This window comes from Bos grunniens, chromosome 12 (assembly GCF_055505025.1).
Source record: "Bos grunniens cultivar Pamir isolate PY7600 chromosome 12, Bosgru_T2T1.0, whole genome shotgun sequence".
In the NCBI taxonomy this organism is placed as follows: domain Eukaryota; kingdom Metazoa; phylum Chordata; class Mammalia; order Artiodactyla; family Bovidae; genus Bos; species Bos grunniens.
Window position 1 is genome coordinate 70,180,947 of NC_141176.1, and position 27,357 is coordinate 70,208,303.

The following is a 27,357-nucleotide window of genomic DNA, read 5'->3' on the forward strand; positions in this document are numbered from 1 at the left end:
TTTAACTTATATGCAGAGTGCATCAAGCAAAATGCAGGGCTGGATGAATCACAAGCTGGAATCAGTCTCCTGTTGCCAGGAGAAACAGCAATAACCTCAGATATGCAGATGACAGCACCCTTATGGCAGAAAGTGAAGAAGAACTAAAGAGCCTCTTGATGAAAGTGAAAGAGGAGAGTGAAAAAGTTGCCTTAAAACTCAACATTCATAAAATGAAGATCATGACACCTGGTCCCATCACTTCATGGCAAATAGACTGGGTAACAATGGAAATAGTGACAGACTTTATTTTATTGGGCTCCCAAATCACTTCAGAGGGTGACTGCAGCCATGAAATGAAAAGACACTTGCTCTTTGGAAGAAAAGCTATGACCAAACTAGACAGCATATTAAAAAGCAGAGACATCAAAGGACCTTTTCTGACAAAGGTCCTCGTAGTCAAAGCTATGGTTTTTCCAGTAGTCATGTACGGATGTGAGTTGGACTATCAAGAAAGCTGAGTGCAAAGAATTAATGCTTTCAAACTGTAGTGCTGCAGAAAACTCCTTAGAATCCCTCGAATAGCAAGGAGATCAAGCCAGTCAATCCTAAAGGAAATCAGTGCTGAATGTTCATTGAAAGGACTGATGCCGAAGCTGAAATGCCAATACTTTGGCCACCTGATGGGAAGAACTGACTCATTGGAAAAGACACTGATGCTGGGAAAGATTGAATGCGGGAGGAGAAGTGGACAACAGAGGATGAGATGGTTGGATGGCATCACTGATTCAATAGACATGAGTTTGAGGAAACTCTGGGAGTTGGTGATGGACAGGGAGGCCTGGTGTGCTGCAGTCCATGGGGTCACAAATAGTGGGACACCACTGAACGACTGAACTGTACAGAGATCTCTTCAAGAAAATTAGAAATACAAAGGGAACATTTCATGGAAAGATGGGCACAATAATCGACAGAAATGGTATGGACCTAACAGAAGCAGAACATATTAAGAAGTGATGGCCAGAATACACAGATGAACTGTACAAAAAAGATCTTAATGACACAGAAAAACATGATGGCATGATCACTTACCTCGAGCCAAACATCTTGGAGTAGGAAGTCAAGTGCGCCTTAGGAAGCATTACTATCAACAAAGCTAGTGGGCATGATGAATTCCAGTTGAGTTATTTTAAATCCTAAAAAAATGATGCTGTTAAAGTACTCCACACAAAATGCCAGCAAATTTGGAAAACTAAGCAGTGACCACAGGACTGGAAAAAGTCAGTTTTCATTCCAATCCCAAAGAAACAATGTCAAAGAATGTTCCAAGTACCACACAATTGCACTCATTTCACATGCTAGCAAGGTAATGCTCAAAATCCTTCAAGCTAGGCTCCAACAGTACAGGAACAGAGAAATTCCAGATGTATCAGCTGGATTTAGAAAAGGCAGAGGAATCATAGATCAAATTGCCAACATTCCTTGGGTCATAGAAAAAGAAAGGTAATTCCAGAAGAACATCTATTTCTGCTTCATTAACTATGCTAAACCCTTTCACTGTGTGGATCACAATAAAATGTGGGAAATTCTTTAAGATATGGGAATACTAGACCACTTACCTGCCTCTCAAGAAACCTGTATGCTGGTCAAGAAGGAAGAGTTAGAACGTACATAGAATAATGGACTGGTTCCAAATGAGGAAAGGAATATGTCAAGGCTGTATATTGTCACCCTGCTTATTCAGCTTTCATACAGAGTACATCATGTGGAATCCTGGGTTGGGTGAAGCTCAAGCTGGAATCAAGATTGCTGGGAGAACTATCAATAACCTCAGATGTGCAAATGACACCACCCTAATGGCTGAAAACAAAGAGGAACTAAAAAGCCTCTTGATGAAGGTGAAAGAGGAGAGTTAAAAAGCTGACTTAAAACTCAACATCCAATAAACTAAGATCATGGCATCCAGGCCCATCAGTTCATGGCAAATAGATGGGGAAACAATGGAAACAGTGATTCACTTTGTTTTCTTGGGCTCTCAAATCACTATAGGTGGTAACTGTAGCCATGAAATTAAAACACACTTGTTCCTTGGAAAAAAATGTTATAACAAACCTAGATAGCCTATTAACAAGGAGAGACATCACTTTTCTGACAAAGGTCCACATAATGAAAGCTATGGTTTTTTTACTAGTCTTATATGGATATGAGAGTTGGACCATATCATGAAGTCTGAATGCCAAAGAATTAATACTTTCAAATTGTGGTGCTGGAGAAAACGCCTGAGAGTCCCTTGGATAGGAAGGAGATCAAACCAGTCAATCCTAAAGGAAATCAACCCTGAACATTCATTGGATTGACTGATGGTGAAGCCAAAGCTTTAATCCTTTGGCCACATGGTGTGAAGAGTTGACTCACTGGAAAAGACCCTGATGCTAGGGTCTAGGAAAAAGACCCTAGGAAAAAGACCCTGATGCTAGGAAAGATTGAGGGCAAGAGGAGAAGGGGACAAGAGAGGATGAGATGGTTGGATGGCATCACTGTCTCAATGGACATGAGTTTGAGCAAGCTCCTGGAGATGGTGAAGGACAGGGAAGCCTGGTGTGCTGCAGTCCATGGGGTCACAAAGAGTTGGAAATGACTAAGTGATGAACAACAATAACTTCTCTTTCAGTTATTCATTCATCAGACATGAAGTCAGATACCTCTTCAGTTTCAGGGATGAATAAGGCTTAGTTTCTGCCCTGGAGAAGTCAAAGCCCATCAGGGAGGTAAACACACAAGTCATTACTGGAGGGAGTGGTAGGTACCATAATGTAGACTTTCCTGGGGTTGTAGGGAGCCCCAGGGAAAAAAGCATCTGAATTTTGGGACAGAGAGAGAGTTTAGGAATGCCCTGAGATCACCTGCATTGTTGACAAAATCAACATTTTCCTTCCAGCGTGCCTGTCTGCTTCTCCCTGGAAGTCCCTGAACCCAGGCTTGTGCTGCCCCAGAACAGCATCATCTGGGGAGGATGCTTCAATTTCTGCTTCAGCAGGTTTAAAACCCACTGAGATAATTTCTATTTAGGTTCCTGTCTCTTCCTTCAGAGCAGATTGTTTCTAAATTATGTGCTTATAGTTTTGCTTTTATACAGTTCTAAGAAGACTTTGTCTTTTTCTTTTAAGGTAATAACACACTTGCACATCCTGTGGATTGGGCCACTTAATGCTATCACAGTGATCATCCTGATCTGGATGGAAATAGGAATATCATCTCTTGCTGGGATGTCACTCATCATTATTTTTATGCTTTGGCAAATCTTCTCTGGGAAGTTGCTTTTTTCACTCCGGTAAGAGAAACACTGGTTAAAAAAATATATATATAATATGTACTTGGTGAATCCACAGTCTACTCTATGCTTTTGTTAAAAACAAAAACAAAACAAAAAAGCCTTCTCTGATCTCTTTTTGCATTGTTGTAGACCCTTCAGGCTTAGCTAGTGGAGGCTCCATCCTTAAACCAAAGACTGATCTTGAAGGGGGAAAGGTAAAGCCATTTCCTGGCTCTTCCTGGAATTGTACTTGAATAAGTATAGTGTCTGTAAGCAGAATTTATCTAAGTCCAAGTTATTTAAACATTATTAAATAGTAATCATCCTATAGGCCCAATTCAAGCTGCATACATTTTTGCTATGCTTGTATTAGGATCATTTTCAGTTATTTAAGTTCATGTCTTGTTTTTAATTCACTGTTTGCCTTAAGTTATCAGAACTCCAAGGGCATAAAGACATAAATTTATAAAGCCCCACAATACCAGCAGCTCATGTGATAAAAGAGTGTCTAGTGATGAAGAGTCTAATGGTGATGAGTTAGACTTGAAGCATATATCAGGGGATTGGAGGTGTGTTGTTCAGATTGTCAGGTGATGGAGATGTTGTACTGTTTGGAGCACATTGAGCTCTTTTCCTTTCTTTTTTTTTTGGTGACTTTATGCATGTTATTTTTCTTTACTTGGTATTTCATTTCTTATCTTTACCACAGTAAGATGTTCCTTATCCTTTGAGGCCCTGTTTGAGTGCTACCAGGTCTCTGAAGCTTTTCTTGTTCTCCTTTCCCAGTGGAATTCACAGCCCCATCTTTTCTACTCCCCAGCATTTTAATCCTACTATAGCACATTGTCTTTCCATTAGATTCAGGTGTCTTCTGTCTTCCCTACCTGACCACAACCTCCTTGGGCAGGTGGTTTGTACCTGACTTCAGGTCTTCCTTAGTCAACACTGCAAGTTCTCCAAGTTATTTGTTGAATTGGGCTGAATGGTTGATTTCCTAATTGAAGTCTTCCTCCATTTGTACTTTGAATAGGACCTGCCTGTGTTGTCAGCCTAGGAGAGTGGTAGGAAATCATTTGATCTCTGGTCTTTGACTGTGCCACTGCTGCTGTCGGTAAGGAAATTTTTGCTGTGATCACTAAGGCTCATCTCTCAGGTTTGTTCCTTTAGGAGTAAGATCGCAGCCTTCACAGACACCCGGCTCAGGACCATGAATGAAGTTATAACTGGCATCAGAACAATAAAAATGTATGCTTGGGAAAAGTCACTTGCAGAGCTTATTACCAGATTGAGAAGGTAACTTTCTGTATATGTCAAACCACAGTTCGTACTTTTTTATTTCCTGTTTTCACATATTAATACCCCAAATCCCAAGGAAGAAATGATCCTAAGATGTTAGTACTTGAGTTGATGACGTTTAAACTAAAACTACAATTTATGTTAATATAGAACAAATGGAAAGATTGTAGAGCTTGGGTGTATTTGTATTGGGCTAGACTTTATGAATCAGAACTTTTTATTCCAAACAGAGCCATGAGAATACCATTCCTTTTGAATTTGCTTTAGGTTTATAGAAATTTTGTCCATCTTTCATTTAAATATCTGATGAGTGTTTATACTCCAGCACAAGCTATTCATAATTCTCTGGCTGCACCCTGTTACCTCTCACCTTTGCATCTTTGTGAGAGCCCCTCCCTCTGCTGGGAATACACCCTCTCATCTTCCTTCTTCTCTGGCTTCCACCAACCCTAACTGATCCTCACTCATCTTCTCAGGGTCCACGTATGTGTGAATTGCCCTGACTTTACTGCTCTGGGTTACACATCTCTGCTCTGTGCTCCCATGGGGGCCATACTGGCTGCCTCTGTCTAATGTCTTGGTGGACATGTGAAATCTTAGTTCCCTGACTGGGGATCAAGTACATGGCTGCTGCGTTAGAAGCGTGGAGTCTTAACAACTGGGCCACCCATCTTCTTTTCTAAGTTCATGAACTTCTGGGAGGGATAAGTTCTCTCTTTCTGTCATCCTCAAGATACCCTGCACAGGACTTGTGATTAAAAATGCTTGTTGAATGAATGTTCAAACTCAAGTGTTATTGACCCAAAATGTTTAAAAGTGTGACATTAAGCCTCCATTTAGTTGGGAGAGTGAAGTGCTGATGAAGTGTGTGGTCCTTGGGTCGGGGCAGAGCCCCAAGTGTGCACTGTATAGTGTCTCCATGATGTGAGGGATGGTTCATCTTAATCTGTGTCCACCCCCTAAAAAGGGGCCACTCACACAGGGCACTTGAATTCATAGCTTGGATGTTGATGCTTCTTTTAAAATCTGTTCCCTTGTCTCTTTTACAGGAAGGAAATTTCCAAGATTCTGAGAAGTTCCTACCTTTATGGAATGAATTTGATATTCTTTGACGTTTCAAGCAAAGTCATCCTTTTCATCACCTTTACCACCTATGTGCTTCTTGGCAACATGATCACAGTTAGCCAAGTATTTTTGGCCGTAACACTGTACCAAGCTGTGAAGTTTACAGGCCTCCTCCTCTTCCCCATGGCCATCGAGAGCATAGCAGAAACAGTTGCCAGTGTCCGAAGAATCAAGGTTTGGTGACAGATAACTTTTTAAAGTTTTAGGTAGATTTTAAGTAAAATGGTTTCTTTTATTTGGTGTCACTGTGTGCCAGTTAGGTGAGATTTAATGCTTTCGGGCATAGCTGGTTGCTGTTCCAAAATGTCATACATACTCCCCTCTCTTCTTTGGTAGAATACATTACAAAGAATGTAAGATCACTGCTCATTTATGAGCAGCAGTAGCACTGGCACAGGGTTCTTGATGTACAAGTGATGGCTGCAGGGCAACTAAAATGTCTAAAAGCAAAAGAAGTAAACAGATTGCATCTCCTGTGTTAACTTTAATGACTAGCAACTGTGTTCAGTCCTGGGGTGAATTGGATTCCTCTCTGAGTCTGGAGGGAAAGAACTTGCTGAGAGGTCCCGCTCCTTGGACAGGAAGAGTGGCCTCAGATTCACTTAATTCACTCTTTAAAAATGGTTTCTTTCCTCCACAGATGGTTTGCTTGTTGATTTCTGAACATGCCTTTTGGATCTGACTTGTCCTTTTTACCCTTACTTTTTAATCCTATCTCTAGTTGCCTTCTTCCTTTCAAATTTGTGATTTCCACCATACCCACTGTCTTTTTTCTAACTGTCTAACTGTTTTTCTAACTGTCTCTGTATTGCCAAGGGCAAATGATTTACATCACCAAAATAAGAGCCTGGCATACGGTAGGCTCTAAAGTATTTGCATGTTTATGAGTAGGGCTAAAATGAAGGTAAACTGGCTCTGTGAGCCAGCCTGGGCATGACTTTGAGTGTCTAAAATATTTAATTTCTTTTGTCCTTCTCCTCAAGGATGGACAGCCAGTAACAGATCTGTAGTGAAGTTAGATAGGTCTGGGTGCGATTTTATTTTTGGGTCTTATCATAAAAGTTGAATTTTTTTATGATGAAGCTTCTATATACTATAAAAAATGATTACTCACAGAGCAGATCAGTTGTACAAGGTCAGTTCTGGTCCCCCTGAGTTTTATCATTCTTTCTGCCAGGGGCTTTTAGCAACACTCTTAAGGGATGGTCCATTCAGTTCAACATTTTTTTCCCCCCTTAGCTTTCACATCTTGAAAGAAAACACTTAGGAATATCCCTGAACCATAGTCACATTGTCAATTACAGGGTAGTGTGTCCAGATGGAGGCTTAATATATGTGCTGTACTGCTGTGATTTTGTTACAGCACTGTGATTTTGACATAGCCGCTATCTTTGATCGCTAATCCCAGGGCTCACTGTGTGGTCTGGGTACACGCAAAGTCTTACAGGGTTTCTCATTTAATCCTGACAGCAATTGAATGAGATAAGCATGTGTCCCTGCTTTACAATTAAGGAAACAGGTTTCTGTATCAGGTGAAACAACTCACCCATCCTCAAATAGCCTGTAAATGACATTCTAGGAGTCTACCCAAAGCCTGGTTTCTTAGCCATTGTTACATTATTGTCTTCTTAGTAACTTCTGCCAAGTGGAGTGACTCCTTAAGTGTGATTTACATCAACTAGTCTCACTCTGAAGATATGCAAATGTTCCCTGCTTCCTGAAAAATTAAAAATTTTAACTGTTAGCTCCACTGGCCATTCTGTTTGTTTCCCAGCACTCTGACAAGTGAGGAGGGAGGAAGGTGGTGAGGTTGTCCGTGTGACTGCCATAATCATCCCCACTTTGGGGTCTTGGCTTACTCTGTTGGGCCCCCTGGGTCACCTTCTCTTCTCTCGTTGATTTAAGCAAATACTGCTGAGCCTCCAGGAGTCCCATGAGCCTCCCCCAGCACTTTAGTTCATGCTGATCCAGGGCTTCTATTTATGTACACAGCCAGTCCCGCGCCACCCACCATCATGTCGGGTGGGCTGATGTTGACTCCCTGGTAGTGTTCCAAGCCCTGTGACAGCTGACTGCGTCTGGTAGACTGTGTCTGATTCTTTAGTGTAGTGCCCGGGCTATACTGGACATATCATGGGCATCAAGTACATACTGGATTGACTGAAACAACAGTTACAGGAAATGGCTGGGAGCCTACAGAGGCCCAGGGTGGCCCAACCTGCACTAGAAGCTGGAGAAATGCAGAGGGAGGGACCAGACTGGGGTTAGCATTCCTGGAACATTGATCTTTGGTGTGTGTATGTGGTGTGTTTCAACTTAGGGGGGATGGATATTATCAAGAGTGGAAATAGATCTGAATCTTCCCTTTGTTTTCTGTGTCTGTCTGTGTATCAAACCAGCCCAACTGGACTCAGTGGGCCTGCTCTCTAAAGAGAGGAGTTGTGGCTAGCACAGCCTGGTGTTCATGTAGACTGTACTGGCCTGGCTCCTGGTCTGGGCTCTTGAGTCTTGTAGATAATTAGGAATACTCAGTCTTGATTAACAAAGTTAGCCTGAAAGTCTTGTCAGCCATCATGAAATAAAAGAAGATTAAAACCATCAGACTTTATGATAAAATGCATCTGGAGTCCAAAGATGATCTTGACATAGAATTTCCTCCTGTTTGGAGTCAGTCAGTCTTTTTTCTCTCTGTTTTTTTCTTTTTATTTTCATTTTATTTATTTATTTTTAATTGGAGGATAATGGCTTTACAATGTTGTGTTGATTTCAGCTGTACAAGATTGTGAATCAGTCATAATTATACATATATCCCCTCTTAAACCTCTGACTCTTTTCAATCCTGTGGACTGTAGCCCACCAGGCTCCTCTGTCTGTGGAATTCTCCACGCAAGAATACTGAAGTTGGTTGCCATTTCCTTTTCCAGTAGTTCTTCCCAACCCAGGGATCCAACCCAGGTCTCCCGCATTGTAGGCAGATTCTTTACCATCTGAGCTACCAGGGAAGCCCTATTTTCATTTTATTTATTTATTTATTTTTAATTTGAGGATAATTACAGTGTTATGTTGGTTTCTGCCATGCAACATCATGAATCAGTCATAATTATACATATATATCACCTCCCTCTTAAACCTCCCTCCCCTCCACATCCCACCCCTCTAGGTTGTCACAGAGCACCAGGTTGAGCTCCCTGTGTTACACAGCAACTTCCCTCTAGCTAAGTTGCTCAGTCATGTCCAACTCTTTGCAACCCCCTGGACTGTAGCCCACTAGGCTCCTCTGTCCATGGGGTTCTCCAGGCAAGAATACTGGAGTGGGTTGCCATTTCCTACTCCAGGGGATCTTCCCAACCCAGGGATTGAACCCATGTCTTCTGCATTGGCAAGTTGATTCTTTACCACTGAGCCACCTATGTTTTACACATGATAGTGTATATATGTCAGTGCTATTTTTCTCTCGCAATGTATGTCCCATCCTCTCCTTCCCCTGCTGTGTCCACAAGTCTGTTCTCTACATCTGCTTCTCCATTGCTTCCCTGCAAATAGATTCATCAGTATCATTTTTCTAGATTCCATATTTATACATTAATTTATGATATATGTTTTTCTTTTTCTGACTTATTTCTCTGTGTATAACAGGCTGTAGTTTCATCCACCTCACTACAATTGAATCCAATTCATTCCTTTTTATGGAATTGCCAGCGTTCGTTGGATCTTAGAGAAAGCAAGGGAATTCCAGAAAAACATTTATTTCTGCTTCATTTACTATGCTAAGGCCTATGACTGTATGGATCACAACAAACTGGAAAATTCTTAAAGAATTGGGAATACCAGACCATCTTGGAGAAGGCAATGGCACCCCACTCCAGTTCTTTTGCCTGGAAAATCCCATGGACAGAGGAGCCTTGTGGGCTGCAGTCCATGGGGTCGCTAGAGTTGGACACGACTGAGAGACTTCACTTTCACTTTTCACTTTCATGCATTGGAGAGGGAAATGGCAACCCACTCTGGTGTTCTTGCCTGGAGAATCCCAGGGACGGGAAAGCCTGGTGGGCTGCTGTCTATGGGGTCGCACAGAGTCGGACACGACTGAAGCGACTTAGCAGCAGCAGCAGACCATCTTATCTGTCTCGTGAGAAACCTGTATGCAGGTCAAGAAGCAACAGTTAGATCTGGACATGGAAAAATGGACTGGTTCAAAATTGGGAAAGGAATACAAGGCTGTATATTGTCACCATGTTTATTTAACTTATATGCAGAGTACATCATGAGAAATGCCAGACTGGCATTTGTGAGTCATAAACTGGAATCAGTAATGCTGGGAGAAATATCAGTAACCTCGCAGATGATACTACTCTAATGGCATAAAGCAAAGAAGAACTAAAGAGCCTATTAATGAGAGTGAAAAAGGAGAGTGAAAAAGCTGGTTTAAAACTCAGTATTAAAAAACTAAGATCATGATGAAAGGTTGTTGCTGAATGAAAAGATGCTGGGATTCTCGGCCTCCAGAGGAGAAGAATTCAATCTGGGGCCAGAGATGAGGCTTGATCTTTCAGAGCTTTTGTGTAATAAAGTTTTATTAAAGTATAAAGGAGATAGAGAAAGCTTCTGACATAGGCATCAGAAGGGGGCAGAAAGAGTACCCCCCTGCTAGTCTTCAGCTGGATGTTGTATAGTCACTAGTAGTCTGTTAATGAAAGAAAGGGATGTCTTGAAACTCAGAATGGCACCAGGCCCCTCATCAATAAGATGCATTTTGGGATAATCTTGGCACCAGATGATTCATCCTGGGCCATAAAATGATTGACTTGAATCTTGTAGAAGGGCAGATTACCATACAAGTAATTTCATTTACATAGATTAGGGGAACAATATCTGAGTATAACATATTGGTTTGTCAAGTAGGTTCTGAGCCATTAGGTGGAACAGACATGAAGACAGAGTCTGGGGTAAATGCATAGGACATTAACATAGCCTAAGACAAACATTTCCATAAGAAACATGCTTTGGTTAATTCAAGGTTGGATAATAGTTAACTTCAGGTGAAACCAGGTGTCATTATGGCAACACAGTATTTTAAGAGAAACCTCCTTTTAAATTTGTATAGAGAAGGAAAAAAATATCACTAGTTTGTTTCCTTCTGCCACTTAAGAGAGATAAAAATGTCTGACACTTGCAGCCTATTTCCTCCGTTTGGAGACCCCTGGCCTTCCTGCCTGTTACCCTCTCAATGGCATCTGATCCCATCACTTCATGGTAAATAGAAGGGGAAATGCCTTAAGCAGTGACAGATTTTCTCTTCTTGAGCTCTAAAATCACTGCAGATGGTGACTGCAGCCTTGCAATTAGAAGACGCTTGTTTCTTGGAAGGAAAGCTATGACAAACCCAGATATGTATTAAAAAGGAAAGACATCATCTTGCTAATACGATGTAAGGTCTGTATAGTCAAAGTTATGGTCTTTCTAATAGTCATGTATGGATGTGAGAGCTGGACCATAAAGAAGGCTGAGCACCAAAGAACTGATGCTTTCAAACTGTGGTGCTGGAGAAGACTCATGAAAGTCCCTTGGAAAGCAAGGAGATCAAACCAGTCAATCCTAAAGGAAATCAACCCTGGATATTCATAGGAAGGACTGATGTTGAAGCTGCAGCTCCAATACTTTGGCCACCTGATGCGAAGAGCTAACTCAATGGAAAAGACTCTGATGCTGGGAAAGATTGAGGGCAGGAGATGAAGCGGGCAACAGAGGATGAGATGGTTGGATGACATCACTGATTCAATGGACTTGAACTTGGGCAAACTCTGGGAGATGGTGAAGGACAGGGAGGCCTAGTGTGCTGCAGTCCATGGAGTTGCAAAGAGTCAGACACAACTTAGTGATGGAAAAACAACAACAAATGTTCCATTGTGTATATGTACCACAATTTCTTTATCCATTCATCTGTTGATGAATATCTAGATTGCTTCCATGTCCTGGCTATTGTAAATAGTGCTGCAGTGAACAATGAGGTACACATGTCTTTTTGAATTATGGTTTTCTCAGGGGGAATGCTCAGTTGTGAATTGCTGGGTCATACGGTAGTTTTATTCCTAGATTCTTAAGGACTTCCATACTGTTCTCCATAGTGGCTGTATCGATTTACATTCCCACCAACAGTGTAAGAGGGTTCCCCTTTCTCCACATCCTCTCCAACATTTATTGTTTGAAGGTTTTTTGATGATGGCCAATCTGAGTGGTATGTGGTGGTACCTCATTTAGTTTTTGATTTACATTTCTCTAATAATGAGTGATGTTGAGTATCTTTTCATGTGTTTATTGGCTATCTGTTTGTCTTTGGAGAAGTGTCCATTTAGATCTTCTGCCCATTTTTTTATTGGGTTGTTTGTTTTTCTGATAAATTTCATGAGCTGCTTATATATTTTGTAGATTAATCCTTTGTTAGTTGTTTCATCTGCAATTATTTTCTCCCATTCTGATGGTTGTCTTTTCATCATGTTTATTGTTTCCTTTGCAAAAGCTTTTAAATTTAATTATATCCAATTTGTTTATTTTTGTTTTTATTTCCATTACTCTAGGGATTGGGTCAAAGAGAATCTTGCTGTGATTTATGTCAAACAGTGTTCTGCCTACTTTTCCTCTAAAAGTTTTATAGTTTCTGGCCTTACATTTAAGTCTTTAATCCATTTCAAGTTTATTTTTGTGTGTGGTGTTAGGAAGTGTTCTGAAATCTTTCTTTTACATGTAGCTGTCCAGTTTTTTCATTATCATTGATTGAAGAGGCTGTCTTTTCTCCATTGTATGTTAGTCTTTTTTCTCTTAAGGCCTTTGACTAATTGCATGAGGCCCACCCACATTATACAGGTGTCTTGCTGGTCTCTGAACCTAGGGTAGACAAAGTGTGAGCTGGGAAGCTGGATGAAAGTGCGAGGAGCCATAGGAACTACAGACATGCTTTATTTGCTAGTGGATGATGCAGCAGCAGCAGGGATTTTCAGGTGGGCTTATAAGGTATACATGAACAGAAGTGGCAAGTGGCCAAGCTGTTACTTTGTATTGTGCATGTGCAGTGCTATAGATGATCTCAGCCATTACATAATCATGTAACATCATTGTTTATAGGAAGTGGGGCAAAAGAGCCAGACCATTGCTATCTTGGCTACTTAGTATTCTTCTACAGGAGGATAATCTCCTTTATGGAGTCTACTGATTTTAATACTAATCTCATCAAAAAATACTTTCACTGTAATAACCAGATGTGTTTGAGCAGGTGTCTGAAGACTGTTTTTTAGTCAAGTTGACATAAAATTAACCATCATACCCTCTTTAATTCCCATCTCTTCCTTTGAGCTCATGGATGTGACTTTGCCCTCACTAAACCATATGTTTGTGGATTTCTTTCCTTCTCTGAACTGCAGAATTATCTAAAGGGCAGATACAGTGCCTCATTTGTCTTTGTAGTCCTCACAAATAGCAGGTGCCCAGAAAGTATGCAACTGGAGGAACCATCCAGCTCCATCATGTCTGGGAGGGATTCTACAAATGCATAACCATTAAGCGTGGTTTTAGTGGGAAAAGTGTTAACTCTTATTCTTTGGTGGATTATGTGGTGTACCAAAGAGTGTAGCATAAAACGGGTCCTAAATAAGGTTTTTAGGGAATTGTGCTCAAATATTTGGGTAGGATTTTTTTTTCCCCACCAAAATTCAATTAAACTGTGTCTGAGGCTTGAAATTCTTTCCTATGTAGGTGTGTGCAATAACATTAACATTATGACCTACTGAGAACTTTGAATTTTCCTGGTGCTGACTTTGTCAGGTTTCTTTGTGTCCTGGTAAAGGAAGCACCTTTGATTTGGGCAAGAAACACCAATTTTCCCTCATAGACATAAAATTTCTGGCTGGAAGATGGCCTAGGAATTGAGATCTTTTTGACAGTCATTTTCAGTAAATGTGGGACAAATGGCCAAGAATAGAGTGATGAGAAGGGTTAGTGTCAGAATGGCAAACTGCTTCCTGGTGGGTTGAAATCATTATTGAAATATATATAATTTAAAATTTTAGATTTTAGCCTCTTTTTAAGTTCATTTGATTTCTCTAACCCTTAAAAAGGTTAGTTCTCTAGTTTATCAGAATCACCTGTAGTGCTTATTAAAACTAAATGATCATACCTTGGAGATTCTGATTCACTAGGTGTTGGCTGGAGTCCAAGGTGTCTATTAATATGCCTTTAGTAAATGTCCCTGAAAATAGGGTACCTGAAAATAGGCCACATTTGGGAAACAGTGCCCTAGTTGTGGAAAAGAGCAAACAAATCCAAACTGTATAAATTCAATAGAGAGGATGTCAAGATCATTTGAAAAGGAAAATTAGTTGAGAGGAAAAACCTGTCTTGGTTTACACTAGATGTTTTAGGGGCAAATTTGGAATTTATTCATCTATTCCATCACCAAGATAATTGAATAAATAATTGAAGCCTGGCACAGGCTGGGTGTGTATGTATAATGGCCAGTAAGGAAATACAGAGAAGTCTGTCCTCCTTGGAATTTCTTTCATCAAGATGGGGATTAACAACAAACCAAATAGTGAAACTCACTGTGGATGTGTGTTTTTGTGTCATTAGTCCTTGGAAAGAGAAGTCTGAGGTGAAATTAGGTACTCTGTTAGAGACGCTGGTTTAATTTTCGAGATGGTACTTCCTGGAAAGACTGGAGAATTACATGTGCGGGGGCGGGGGAAGGTGGGAAGCCAGTACTTTGCATTTTCATGGGGATGGTGACTGTGACAAAGGCTTTTAGTGCATAAGAAGGAACCAAAAATGTCTGAGGCTGCAGAGTAGACAGTACTGGAGTCCTGAGCAGGGAACTGTACAGGAAGCCACAAGTTAAGGTTTTTAGTGTCTCAGAACTCAGCCTGGCTGCAGCCTTGGGAACTGGACAGGGAGGTGGGGTGGGGACCTAGAACAGAGGCAGGGAGATGAGTGTGTCAGGAGGCTGATGCAGTACATGGTCCAGGGACGAGATTATGTGGTTTGGTTTAGGGTGAAATAGACTTGGCCAGATTTCAGAGCATTCAAGCACAACTCAGGGCATGTCTTGAATTGGGCATGGCAGGAAGGGAGAGGTGAATGCTGGGCTGTATTGGGTTATGGGGCTGTAAAATACCTGGATTTGTTGAAATATGGAGTTCTAATATGCTGGCAAATTTGGAAACTTAGCAGTAGCCATAGGACTGGAAAAGGTGTTTTCATTCCAATCCCAAAGAAGACAATGCCAAAGAATGTTCAAACTACTGCACAATTGCACTCCTCTCACAGGATAGCAAAGTAATGCTCAAAATTTTCCAAGTTAGGCTTCAACAATATGTGAACTGAGAACTTCCAGTTGTTCAAGCTGGATTTAGAAAGGGCAGAGGAACCAGAGATCAAATTGCCAACATCCACTGGATTATAGAAAAAGCAGGAGAGTTCTAGAAAAACATCTACCTCTGCTTTATTGACTACACTAAAGCCTTTGATTGTGTGGATCACAAAAATACTGTGGAAAATTCTTCAATAGACAGGAATACCAGACCACCTTACTTGCCTCCTGAGAGATCTGTATGCAGGTCAAGAAGCAACAGTTAGAACCAGACATGGAACAACGGACTGGTTCCAAATATGGAAAAGAGTACACCAAGGCTGTATATTGTCACCCTGCTTATTTAACTTAAATGCATAGTGCATCATGAGAAATGCTGGACTGGATGAAGCACAAGCTGGAATCAAGATTGCCAGGAGAAATATCAATAACCTCAAATACGTAGATGACACCACCCTTATGGCAGAAAGCGAAGAAGAACTAAAGAGCCTCTTGACGAAAGTGAAAGAGGAGAGCAAAAAGCTGGCTTAAAACTCAACATTCATCAAATGAAGATCATGGCATCTGGTCCCATCACTCCATGGCAAATGGATGGGGAAACAATGGAAACAGTGAGAGACTTTATTTTTCTGGGCTCCAAAATCACTGCAGATGGTGACTGCAGCCATGAAAGTAAAAGATGCTTGCTCCTTGGAAGAAAAGCTATGACAAACCTCAGTTTGGTTCAGTTCAGTCATTCAGTCGTTCCTGACTGTTTGCAACCCAATGGTCTACAGCATGCCAGGACTTCATGTCTATCACCAACTCCTGGAGTTTTCCCAAACTCATGTCCATTGAGTTGGTGATGTCATACAACCATCTCATCCTCTGTCATCCCCTTCTCCTCCCGCCTTCAATCTTTCCCAGTATCAGGGTCTTTTCTAATGAGTCAGCTCTTTGCATCAGGTGGCTAAATCTCCAAAGCTGATTGGAGATTCAGCTTCAGCATCACTCCTTCTAATGAACACTCATGACTGATCTCCTTTAGGATGGACTGGTTGGATCTCCTCGCAGTCCAAGGGACTCTAAAGAGCCTTCTCCAGCACCACAGTTGAAAAGCATCAATTCTTCAAAACTTAGCTTTCTTTATGATCCAACTTTCACATCCATACACGACTACTGGGAAGACTATAGCCTTGACTAGATGGACCTTTGTTGGCAACGTAATGTCTCTGCTTTTTAATATGCTGTCCAAGTTGGTTATAACTTTCCTTCCAAGGAGTTGCTGCTGCTGCTAAGTCGCTTCACTCGTGTCCGACTCTGTGCAACCCCATAGACGGCAGCCCACCAGGCTCAGCCATCCCTGGGATTCTCCAGGCAAGAACATCGAAGTGGGTTGCCATTTCCTTCTCCAATGCATGAAAGTGAAAGGTGAAAGTGAAGTCGCTCAGTCGTGTCTGACTCTTAGGGACCTCATGGATTGCAGCCTACCAGGCTCCTCCGTCCATGGGATTTTCCAAGCGAGTACTGGAGTGGGGTGCCATTGCCTTCTCCGTTCCAAGGAGTAAGTGTATTTCAATTTCATGGCTGCAATCATCATCTGCTGTGATTTTGGAGCCCAGAAAAATAAAGTCAGCCACTGTTTCCCCATCTATTTCCCATGAAGTGATGGGACCAGATGCCATGATCTTAGTTTTTTGAATGTTGAGCTGTAAACCCATGTTTTCACTCTCCTCTTTCACTTTCATCAAGAGCCTCTTTAGTTCTTCTTCACTTTCTGCCATAAGAGTGGTGCCATCTGCATATCTGAGATTATTGATATTTCTCCCAGCCATCTTGATTTCAGCTTGTGCTTCATCCAGCCCAGTGTTTCTCATGATGCACTATGCATTTAAGTTAAATAAGTAGGGTGACAATATACAGCCTTGACGTACTCCTTTTCCTATTTGGAACCAGTCTGTTGTTCCATGTCCAATTCCGTTGCTTCCTGATCTGCATATAGATTTCTCAAGAGGCAGGTCAGGTGGTCTGCTATTTCCATCTCTTTCAGAATTTTCCACAGACAGCATATTAAAAAGCAGAGACAATACTTTGCCGACAAAGATCCATATTGTCAAAACTATGGTTTTTCCAGTAGTCATGTATGGATGTGAGAGTTGGACTGTGAAGAGGGCTGAGCACCGAAGAATTGATGCTTTTGAACTGTGGTATTGGAGAAGACTCTTGAGAGTCCCTTGGACTGCAAGGAGATCCAACCAGTCCATTCTGAAGGAGATCAGCCCCGGGATTTCTTTGGAAGGAATGATGCTAAAGCTGAAACTCCAGTACTTTGGCCCCCTCATGCGAAGAGTTGACTTATTGGAAAAGACTCTGATGTTGGGAGGGATTGGGGGCAGGAGGAGAAGGGGACGACAGAGGATGAGATGGCTGGATGGCATCACTGACTTGATGGACGTGAATCTGAGTGAACTCCGGGAGTTTGTGATGGACAGGGAGGCCTGGCGTGCTGTGATTCATGGGGTCGCAAAGAGTCGGACATGACTGAGCCACTGAACTGAACTGAACTGATTTCTTTCATCAGTGTTTTATAGTTTTCTATGTATAGGCCTTAGTTTCTTTAGGTAGATTTATTCCTAAGTATTTTATTCTTTTCATCACAATGGTGAATGGAATTTTTGCCTTAATTTCTCTTTCTGTTTTCTCATTGTTAGTGTATAGTAATACAAGGATTTCTCTGTGTTAATTTTATATCCTGCAACTTTACTATATTCATTGATTAGCTGTAGTAATTTTCTGGTGATGTCTTTAGGGTTTTCTATGTAGAGGATCATGTCATCTGCAAGCAGTGAGAGTTTTTCTTCTTTCCCAATCTGGATTCCTTTAATTTTTTTTTTCTGCTCTGATTGCTGTGGCTAAAACTTTCAAAACAATGTTGAATAGTAGTGGTGAGAGTGGGCCCCCTTGTCTTGTTCCTGACTTTAGGGCAAATGCCTTCAATTTTTCTCCATTGAGGATAATGTTTGCTGTGGGTATATCAGATATGGCTTTTATCATTTTGTGGTATGTCCTTCTATGCCAGCTTTCTGGAGGTTTTTTTTTTTGTTTGTTTGTTTTGTTTTTTATCATAAACGGATGTTGAATTTTGTCAAAGGCTTTGTCTGCATCTTTTGAGATAATTATGTTTTTTTATCTTTCAGTTTGTTAATATGGTGTATCACATTGATTGATTTGTGAATATTGAAGAATCCTTGCATCCCTGGGACAAAGCCCACTTGGTCATGATGTGTAATATTTTTAACATGTTGTTGGATTCTGATTGCTAGAATTTTGTTAAGGATTTTTGCATCTATGTTTATCAGTGATATTGGCCTGTAGTTTGCTTTTTTGTGGCATCTTTGTCTGGTTTTGATATTAGGGTGATGGTGGCCTCATAGAACCAGTTTGGAAGTTTACCTTCATTTCAATTTTCTGGAAGAGTTTGAGCAGAATAGGTGTTAGCTCTTTTCTAAATTTTTGGTAGAATTCACCTGTGAAACCATCTGGCCTTGGGCTTTTGTTTGCTGGAACATTTTTGATTACAGTTTCAATTTCTGTGTTTGTGATGGGTCTGTTAAGATTTTCTATTTCTTCCTGGTTCAGTTTTGGGAGGTTATACTTTTCTAAGAATTCATCCATTTCTTCCAAGTTGCCCATTTTATTGGCATATAGTTGCTGACAGTAGTCTCTTATGATCCTTTGTATTTCTGTGTTGTCTGTTGTGATTTCTCCATTTTCATTTTTAATTTTGTTGATTTGATTTTTCTCCCTTTGTTTCTTGATGAGTCTGGCTAATGGTTTGTCTATTTTATTTATCTTCTCAAAGAACCAGCTTTTAGTTCTGTTGATTTTTGCTATAGTCTCCTTTCTTTTCATTTATTTCTGCCCTAATTTTTATGATTTCTTTCCTTCTACTAAACCTGGGGTTCTTCATTTTTTCCTTTTCTAGTTTTTTAGGTGTAAATTTAGGTTATCTATTTGATTTTTGTTCTGTTTCTTGAGGTAAGCTTGTATTGCTATGAACATTCCCCTTTGCACTGCTTTTACTGAATCCCATAGGTTTTGGGTTGTGGTGTTTTCATTTTATTTTTTTCTATGCATATTTTGATTTCTTCCATGATATGTTGGTTATTCAGAAGCATGTTGTTTAGCCTCCATATATTTGTATTTTTAGTAGTTTTTTCCCCTGTAGTTGACATCTAATCTTATGTCATTGTGATCAGAAAAGATGCTTGAAATGATTTCAGTTTTTAAAAATTTACCAAGGCTAGATTTATGGCCAGGATGTGATCTATCCTGGAGAATGTTCCGTGTGCTCTTGAGAAAAAGGTGGAATTCATTGTTTTGGGGTGAAATGTCCTATAGTTATCAATTAGGTCTAACTGGTTCAATGTACCATTTAAAGTTTGTATTTCCTTGCTATTTTCTGTTTGTTTGACCTGTCCATAGGTGTGAGTGGGGTATTAAAGACTCCCAATATTATTGTGTTACTGTTAAGTTCCCCTTTCATCCTTGTTAGCATTTGCCTTATTATGGTGCTCCTATGTTGGGTGCATATATATTTATAATTGGTATATCTTCTTCTTGGATTGATCCTTTGATCATTATGTAGTATCCTTCTTTGTCTCTTTTCACGGCCTTTATTTCAAAGTCTATTTTATCTGATATAAATATTGGTACTCCTGCTTTCTTTGGTCTCCATTTGCATGAAATATCTTTTTCTAGCCCTTTACTTTCAATCTGTATGTGTCCCTTGATTTGAGGTGGGGGGTCTTGTTTTTGTATCCATTCAGTCTGTCTTTGTCTTTTGGTTGGGGCATTCAACCCATTTACATTTAAGGCAATTATTGATAAGTATTGAACTGAACTGATGATCCATTGCCATTTACTTTGTTGTTTTGGGTTTGAGTTTATAAACCTTTTCTGTGTTTCCTATCTAGAGAATATCTTTTAGCATTTGTTGAAGAGCTGGTTTGGTGGTGCTGAATTCTCAGCTGTTGCTTGTCTGTAAAGCTTTTGATTTCTCCTTCATATTTGAATGAGTTCCTTGATGGGTATAGTAATCTGGGTTGTAGGTTTTTCTCTTTCATCACTTTATGTCCTGCCATTCCCTTCTGGCCTGAAGAATTTCTATTGAAAGATCAGCTGTTATCCTAATGGGGATGTTATTTGTTGCTTTTCCCTTGCAGCTTTTAATATTTGCTCTTTGTGTTTGATCTTCATTAGTTTGATTACTATGTGTCTTGGGGTCTTTATCCTTGGGTTTATCCTGTTTGGGACTCTCTGGGTTTCTTGGATTTGGGTGGCTATTTCCTTCCCCATTTTAGGGAAAGAAAGAAAAAGAAAAGAAAGTGAAGTCACTCAGTCGTGTCTGACTCTTTGTGACCTCGTGGACTGTAGCCAGGCTCCTCTGTCCATGGGATTCTCCAGGCAAGAATACTGGAGTGGATTTCCGTTTCCTTCTCCACAGGATCTTCCTGACCCAGGGATTGAACCCGGGTCTCCTGAATTGCAGGCAGATGCTTTACCCTCTGAGCCACCAGGGAAACCCTATGTTAGGGAAGTTTTCAATTATTTTCTCCTCAAATATTTTCTCATGGCCTTTCTTTTTTTTTTCTTTTGGAACTCCTATGGTTTGAATGTTGGGGCATTTAACATTGTCCCAGAGGTCTCTGAGGTTGTCCTCATTTCTTGTAGTTCTTTTTTCTTTTTCCTCTCTTCTTCATTGATTTTCACCATTCTATCTTCCACCTTACCTGTCCTATCTTCTGCCTCATTTATTCTACAGTTGGTTTCCTCCAGAGTGCTTTTGATCTCAGTTGTTGCATTATTTATTATTGATCGACTCTTCTTTATTTCTTCTAGGTCTTTGTTAAACATTTTTTGCATCTTCTCAATCTTTGTTTCTAGTCTATTTATCTGTAACTCCATTTCGTTTTCAAGATTTTGGACCATCTTTACTATCATTATTCTGAATTCTCTGCCTTTTCATTTTGTTTAGATTGCTGTTTTTGAGGTGGCCTTTCTGTAGGCTGGAAGTTTGTGGGTCCTCATTATTGTGAAGCTAGCTCCCTGTGGGTGGGGTTGGACGAGTGCTTTGTCAAGGTTTCCTGGTTAGGTTCTTGGGACCAGCCCAACAACAAGCTGACATGAGGGAGCGGTGCGGCAGAAGAATAAAGAAAAGTAAGACTCAGAAATAAGGTGAGGATTGGGGGCTGATGCCATTTGCAGGCAAAAGCCAAGATCCTGATCCTTGCAGGCTTTTTATTGCTAATATCTACTTCCTTGTGTGTTCTCTAAAGACATCTGTTTTTTTATAATTTCATATTGGGGATAATCATATACAATGCACAGTCCTCAATGTCAAACCTTCAGTCTTTTCATGACTATGTTTAGCCCTTCAGCTAGTGACGACCTTTCTCAGCAACTCCTTCAAGGCTCTGGTCATGAGAACAATCACTAATATTTTTCTATCAATCACATCACTACTTCAGCATCTTGTTTTCAAGATGTTTTTCTGCGATGTACTTTTTACTGCTCTCAGCCCTTCGCCTGGGGGCCATGAGAAAGTCATTCTTATTCTTCAAAGAAGCCCTGTTGATTATAGTACAGGCCTGTGCATAGCATATTCCCTACATATCCCCCTTTTTTATTTTTAGAAGCTTATTTTTGATGATTTTTGTTGATCATAGAAGCCAAAGTAATAGTCACTAATTGCTGTTGTTGTCCGTTGGCTTTCTTGGTGATTCACTGCCAGACTATGTAGAAACAGAAAAAAAGACATATAAATATTAACATAAAACCAGCCATTGATCCTCCAATAGTTGTCAAGTGTGGAATGGGTTTTAATTGAGAAATCCCATCTGCTGCTGCTTCCAGCAGATTAGATCCTTGCAAAAGGTGTAGTTTCTGAGAGAAATTTTCCATAATCTCTTGTTGTAAGTTATTAATATCCAGAGATATATTGCCTTGATTTAAGAGGTGTTGTTTAACTTTGTCTCAATGAAATGAAGATTCATTATATTTGTGAGGAGTGACACAAAAAGAAGTTATGTCACAATCACACTTAAGACAAATCTATTTGTGCAGACTATTTACTTGATCACCTAGTAGTATAACAACCTGTTGTAAATCAGCCATTTATGCAGCTAATTTTCCATCTGTTTTTCTCTGGGTAGACCAAAGAACATCAGAGTCTTTATGCCTTTCTTGCACGAAGTGTGCAGTCTGTACACTCTGAAGTAATGCCATCCTGCTACAGCTGCTGTAGTAGCTATAGTGATAATTCCTAAAATGGCAGCAATTAACAGTCCAATAAACCATTCAGTGTGTTTTAACACTTTCTTAAGGATTTATTCTACAATATAGACTGTGGGGCTATCCTGCCATGATTTATTCATTTTTATAGGAAGCCATACTCCAGATCTGATTTTTATAATATATAGAGAATAGTCATTCTTAAATTGGAGAGAATTGATACAAGTGTAAAAGGAACAATTTTGACAAGTAAGCCAGAAGAGGAATTACAAAAAGTAGGTCCTATCAAAAATACAAAATGTAAGTGAACACATGCTTTAATCCAATGGGTTGAATTTTTATCAAAATGTAAGGAATGACCAGATACTATCAAATTAAATTTCCCCTTCCATGCTATTATGGGTTGGAAGGCAGCTGATATTTTCCACAATTCTGAATGTAAAGGCATATAAGGTAATTTAGGTAAGGGAAGGGAGAAAGTCCCTCCATGGCAATATATAGAGCTAATAACAATGCTATTGATGGAGTCTAAAGTATTGTTTAACAATATAGGCAAATCCAAATTATTATTTTTGTCCAAAGGATCTTCTCTGGAACTCCAATCAGTAATTTCTCCATCAAAAGTATTGGCCATGATGTGTTCAGTATTAGCTTTACATAATTTCCATTGTACCCAATGTTCTATTCCAGATTTTATAGAAATAATACAGTTAGGTAGATGGGGTAGAAACATAGTAGTATTTTCTCCCAAGATATTAAAGGAAAATGCTTCTAATAAGAAAAAATGAGTTTTGTTCCCTTGAGGTTCTTTAACTATAGATAGCCAACTTTGTAATCCTTTTTTAAGACAATGAGTTTCCTCTCCCATACATATAGGGGTAAGATCTGTTCCCACAGTATAATTAACACTAACATTTGAAAGTTGTTGGGCCTCTTCTGGTTTTAAAGAAAAGCTCAGGTCAAAAGGTCCGGGTAACCAAAAAGAGTCATTTATGAAAATTGGAACAGAAGAATCCTCCCACATAATTGGCCTTAATAGGGGAGGATTGGGCACATATGCCCAATAAGTATGATTGGCACCTACCGTGGTAGTTACCACAGATAACATAGCCAAGAACAAGGTAGCCAAGGTCAAAGGCTGTCCCTGTTCTTTGACCAGTTTTTCCTATTCAATGGTCAGTTTCTTAAATTGACCCCAAGTGGGCGGTTTGGCTTTGTTGGTACTTGGAGCTTATTTGGGGCAGTTGCTGATCATCAGTCTTGTTATCCCCATCATTGGCGGCTCTCCGGGAAGATCGATATCAAACCATGTCCTCTTCTTTCCTTACTTTGACATGCCTTCCTGGTATCCAATGGTGTTGTCCTTCATCTGAAATGATAAGAGCATAACCTCATCATTTCTTAAGTCTAAATCCCTTAACACCAATTGTTCATATCATTTTCCCACCATACAGGAGTATTATCTGCAATCATTTGATGAGCAGTATAATTTTAACTAAGAATGGTGTTCTGAAAATGAAGTGTTACTGCTGGTGTTGTATGATCCAATCATAAATCAAAAAAAATTTAAAGTAAATAAAGCTTGGTCTAATTTCTCTTTTGGTGTCATCAATATGCCATACTTTCCCCCCCTTTCTGTTTAAATAACATATTTTTAAAAGTATGATGAGTGCATTCAAGACCACACTGAATGGCCTTGAGAATTATATGGAATATCTGTAGAATGAGAAATATTCCAATCAGATAAAAATTTTGCAAAGCCATGACTCACATATGCAGGGCCATTATCAGTTTTAATATGTTTTGGTAGGCCCATGTAAGAAAAGGCCTGCAAAAAATGTGAGATAACATGAGCAGATGTTTCTTCAGAATGAGCAGAAGCATAAATAATGCTCAGATATGTATTCACAGAAACATGAAGAGCTCCCAAATGTCCAAAAGAAGGGATATGAGAAACATCAGTCTGCCAGATATCACTGGGATAAAGGCCTCTGGGATTAACCCCTGTAGTTGTAGGAATGTGGTGAGTAAGAGTATATGTAGGGCAGGCAGAAACAATATTTTGGGCCTCTTGCCTGGATAATTGAAATTTATTCATCAAGCCATGTATATTTATATGTGTGAGTTGATGAAATTCATAAGGAGTAGGAAAAACAATTAACAAAAAGTTGATGGAATCATTGCCCTTTGCCAATAGTCCAGGCAATTTGGAATGAGATTTGATATGTGTAATGTAAAAAGGGGCAGAACAAAGCCTTACCATATTTTGTAATTGAGGTAACATTGTAATAATAGATGATTTAGAAGAAGCCTTTGGTAAAGATATGGTTTCAATAATTTGTCATATCAGTACAGCATATTGAGAATCTAATATATTTTTATATATATTTTATTTTTAACTTTACAATATTGTATTGGTTTTGCCATATATCAACATGAATCTGCCACAGGTATACACGTGTTCCCCATCCTGAGCCCTCCTCCCTCCTTCCTCCCCATACCATCCTTCTGGGTCATCCCAGTGCACCAGCCCCAAGCATCCAGTATTGTGCATCGAACCTGGACTGGCAACTCGTTTCATATATGATATTATACATGTTTCAATGCCATTCTCCCAAATCATCCCACCCTCTCCCTCTCCCAGAGTCCAAAAGACTGTTCTATACATCAGTGTCTCTTTTGCTATCTCATATACAGGGTTATTGTTACCATCTTTCTAAATTCCATATATATGCGTTAGTATACTGTATTGGTGCTTTTCTTTCTGGCTTACTTCACTCTGTATAATAGGCTCCAGTTTCATCCACCTCATTAGAACTGATTCAAATGTATTCTTTTTAATGGCTGAGTAATACTTCATTGTGTATATGTACCACAGCTTTCTTATCCATTCATCTGCTGATGGACATCTAGGTTGCTTCCATGTCCTGGCTATTATAAACAGTGCCGTGATGAACATTGGGGTACACGTGTCTCTTTCCCTTCTGGTTTCCTCAGTGTGTATGCCCAGCAGTGGGATTGCTGGGTCGTATGGCAGTTCTATTTCCAGTTTTTTAAGGAATCTCCACAGTGTTCTCCATAGTGGCTGTACTAGTTTGCATTCCCACCAACAGTGTAAGAGTGTTCCCTTTTCTCCACACCCTCTCCAGCATTTATTGCTTGTAGACTTTTGGATCGCAGCCATTCTGACAGGTGTGAAATGGTACCTCATAGTGGTTTTGATTTGGATTTCTCTGATAATGAGTGATATTGAGCATCTTTTCATGTGTTTGTTAGCCATCTGTTATGTCTTCTTTGGAGAAATGTCTATTTAGTTCTTTGGGCCATTTTTTGATTGGGTCATTTATTATTCTGGAATTGAGCTGTAGGAGTTGCTTGTATATTTTTGAGATTCACTGTTTGTCAGTTGCTTCATTTGCTATTATTTTCTCCCATTCTGAAGGTTAGCTTTTCACCTTGCTTATAGTTTCCTTTGTTGTGCAGAAGCTTTTAAGTTTAATTAGGTCCCATTTGTTTATTTTTGCTTTTATTTCCAATATTCTGGGAGGTGGGTCATAGAGGATCCTGCTGTGATGTAAGTCGGAGAGTGTTTTGCCTTTGTTCTCCTATAGGAGTTTTATAGTTTCTGGTCTTATGTTTAGATCTTTAATCCATTTTGAGTTTATTTTTGTGTATGGTGTTAGAAAGTGTTCTAGTTTCATTCTTTTACAAGTGGTTGACCAGTTTTCTCAGCACCACTTGTTAAAGAGATTGTCTTTAATCCATTGTATATTCTTGCCTCCTTTGTCAAACATAAGGTGTCCATAGGTGTGTGGATTTATCTCTGGGCTTTCTATTTTGTTCCATTGATCTATATTTCTGTCTTTGTGCCAGTACCATACTGTCTTGATGACTGTGGCTTTGTAGTAGAGCCTGAAGTCAGGCAGGTTGATTCCTCCAGTTCCATTCTTCTTTCTCAAGATTGCTTTGGCTATTCGAGGTTTTTTTATTTCCATACAAATTGTGAAATTATTTGTTCTAGCTCTGTGAAGAATACCATTGGTAGCTTGATAGGGATTGCATTGAATCTATAGATTGCTTTGGGTAGTATACTCATTTTCACTATATTGATTCTTCCAATCCATGAACATGGTATATATCTCCATCTATTAGTGTCGTCTTTGATTTCTTTCACCAGTGTTTTATAGTTTTCTATATACAGGTCTTTAATTTCTTTAGGTAGATATATTCCTAAGTATTTTATTCTTTTCGTTGCAATGGTGAATGGAATTGTTTCCTTAATTTCTCTTTCTATTTTCTCATTGTTAGTGTATAGGAATGCAAGGGATTTCTGTGTGTTGATTTTATATCCTGCAACTTTACTATATTCATTGATTAGTTCTAATAATTTTCTGGTGGGGTCTTTAGGGTTTTCTATGTAGAGGATCATGTCATCTGCAAACAGTGAGAGTTTTACTTCTTATTTTCCAATTTGGATTCCTTTTATTTCTTTTTCTGCTCTGATTACTGTGGCCAAAACTTCCAAAACTATGTTGAATAGTAGTGGTGAAAGTGGGCACCCTTGTATTGTTCCTGACTTTAGGGGAAATGCTTTCAATTTTTCACCATTGAGGATAATGTTTGCTGTGGGTTTGTCATATATAGCTTTTATTATGTTGAGGTATGTTCCTTCTATTCCTGCTTTCTGGAGAGTTTTTTTTTTTTTTTTTAATCATAAATGGATGTTGAATTTTATCAAAGGCTTTCTCTGCATCTATTAAGATAATCATATGGCTTTTATTTTTCAATTTGTTAATGTGGTGTACTATATTGATTGATTTGAGGATATTGAAGAATCCTTGCATCCCTGGGATAAAGCCCACTTGGTCATGGTGTATGATCTTTTTAATGTTTTGTTGGATTCTGATTGCTAGAATTTTGTTAAAGATTTTTGCATCTATGTTCATCACTGATATTGGCCTGTAGTTTTCTTTTTTTGTGGCATCTTTGTCAGGTTTTGGTATTAGGGTGATGGTGG

The 27,357-nt window shown here is 39.6% G+C and overlaps 1 protein-coding gene across 1 annotated transcript in view; it reads left to right on the forward strand.

The window, feature by feature from the left end:
* Positions 1-27,357, forward strand: part of LOC147361861 (ATP-binding cassette sub-family C member 4-like) — a 147,275-nt gene that overhangs the window by 46,080 nt on the left and 73,838 nt on the right. Inside the window, exons 6-8 of the mRNA XM_086328418.1 lie at positions 3,147-3,310; positions 4,460-4,585; positions 5,638-5,887. Of these exons, the coding sequence (XP_086184544.1) occupies positions 3,147-3,310; positions 4,460-4,585; positions 5,638-5,887 (540 nt within the window). The remainder of the gene's footprint in view (positions 1-3,146; positions 3,311-4,459; positions 4,586-5,637; positions 5,888-27,357) is intronic.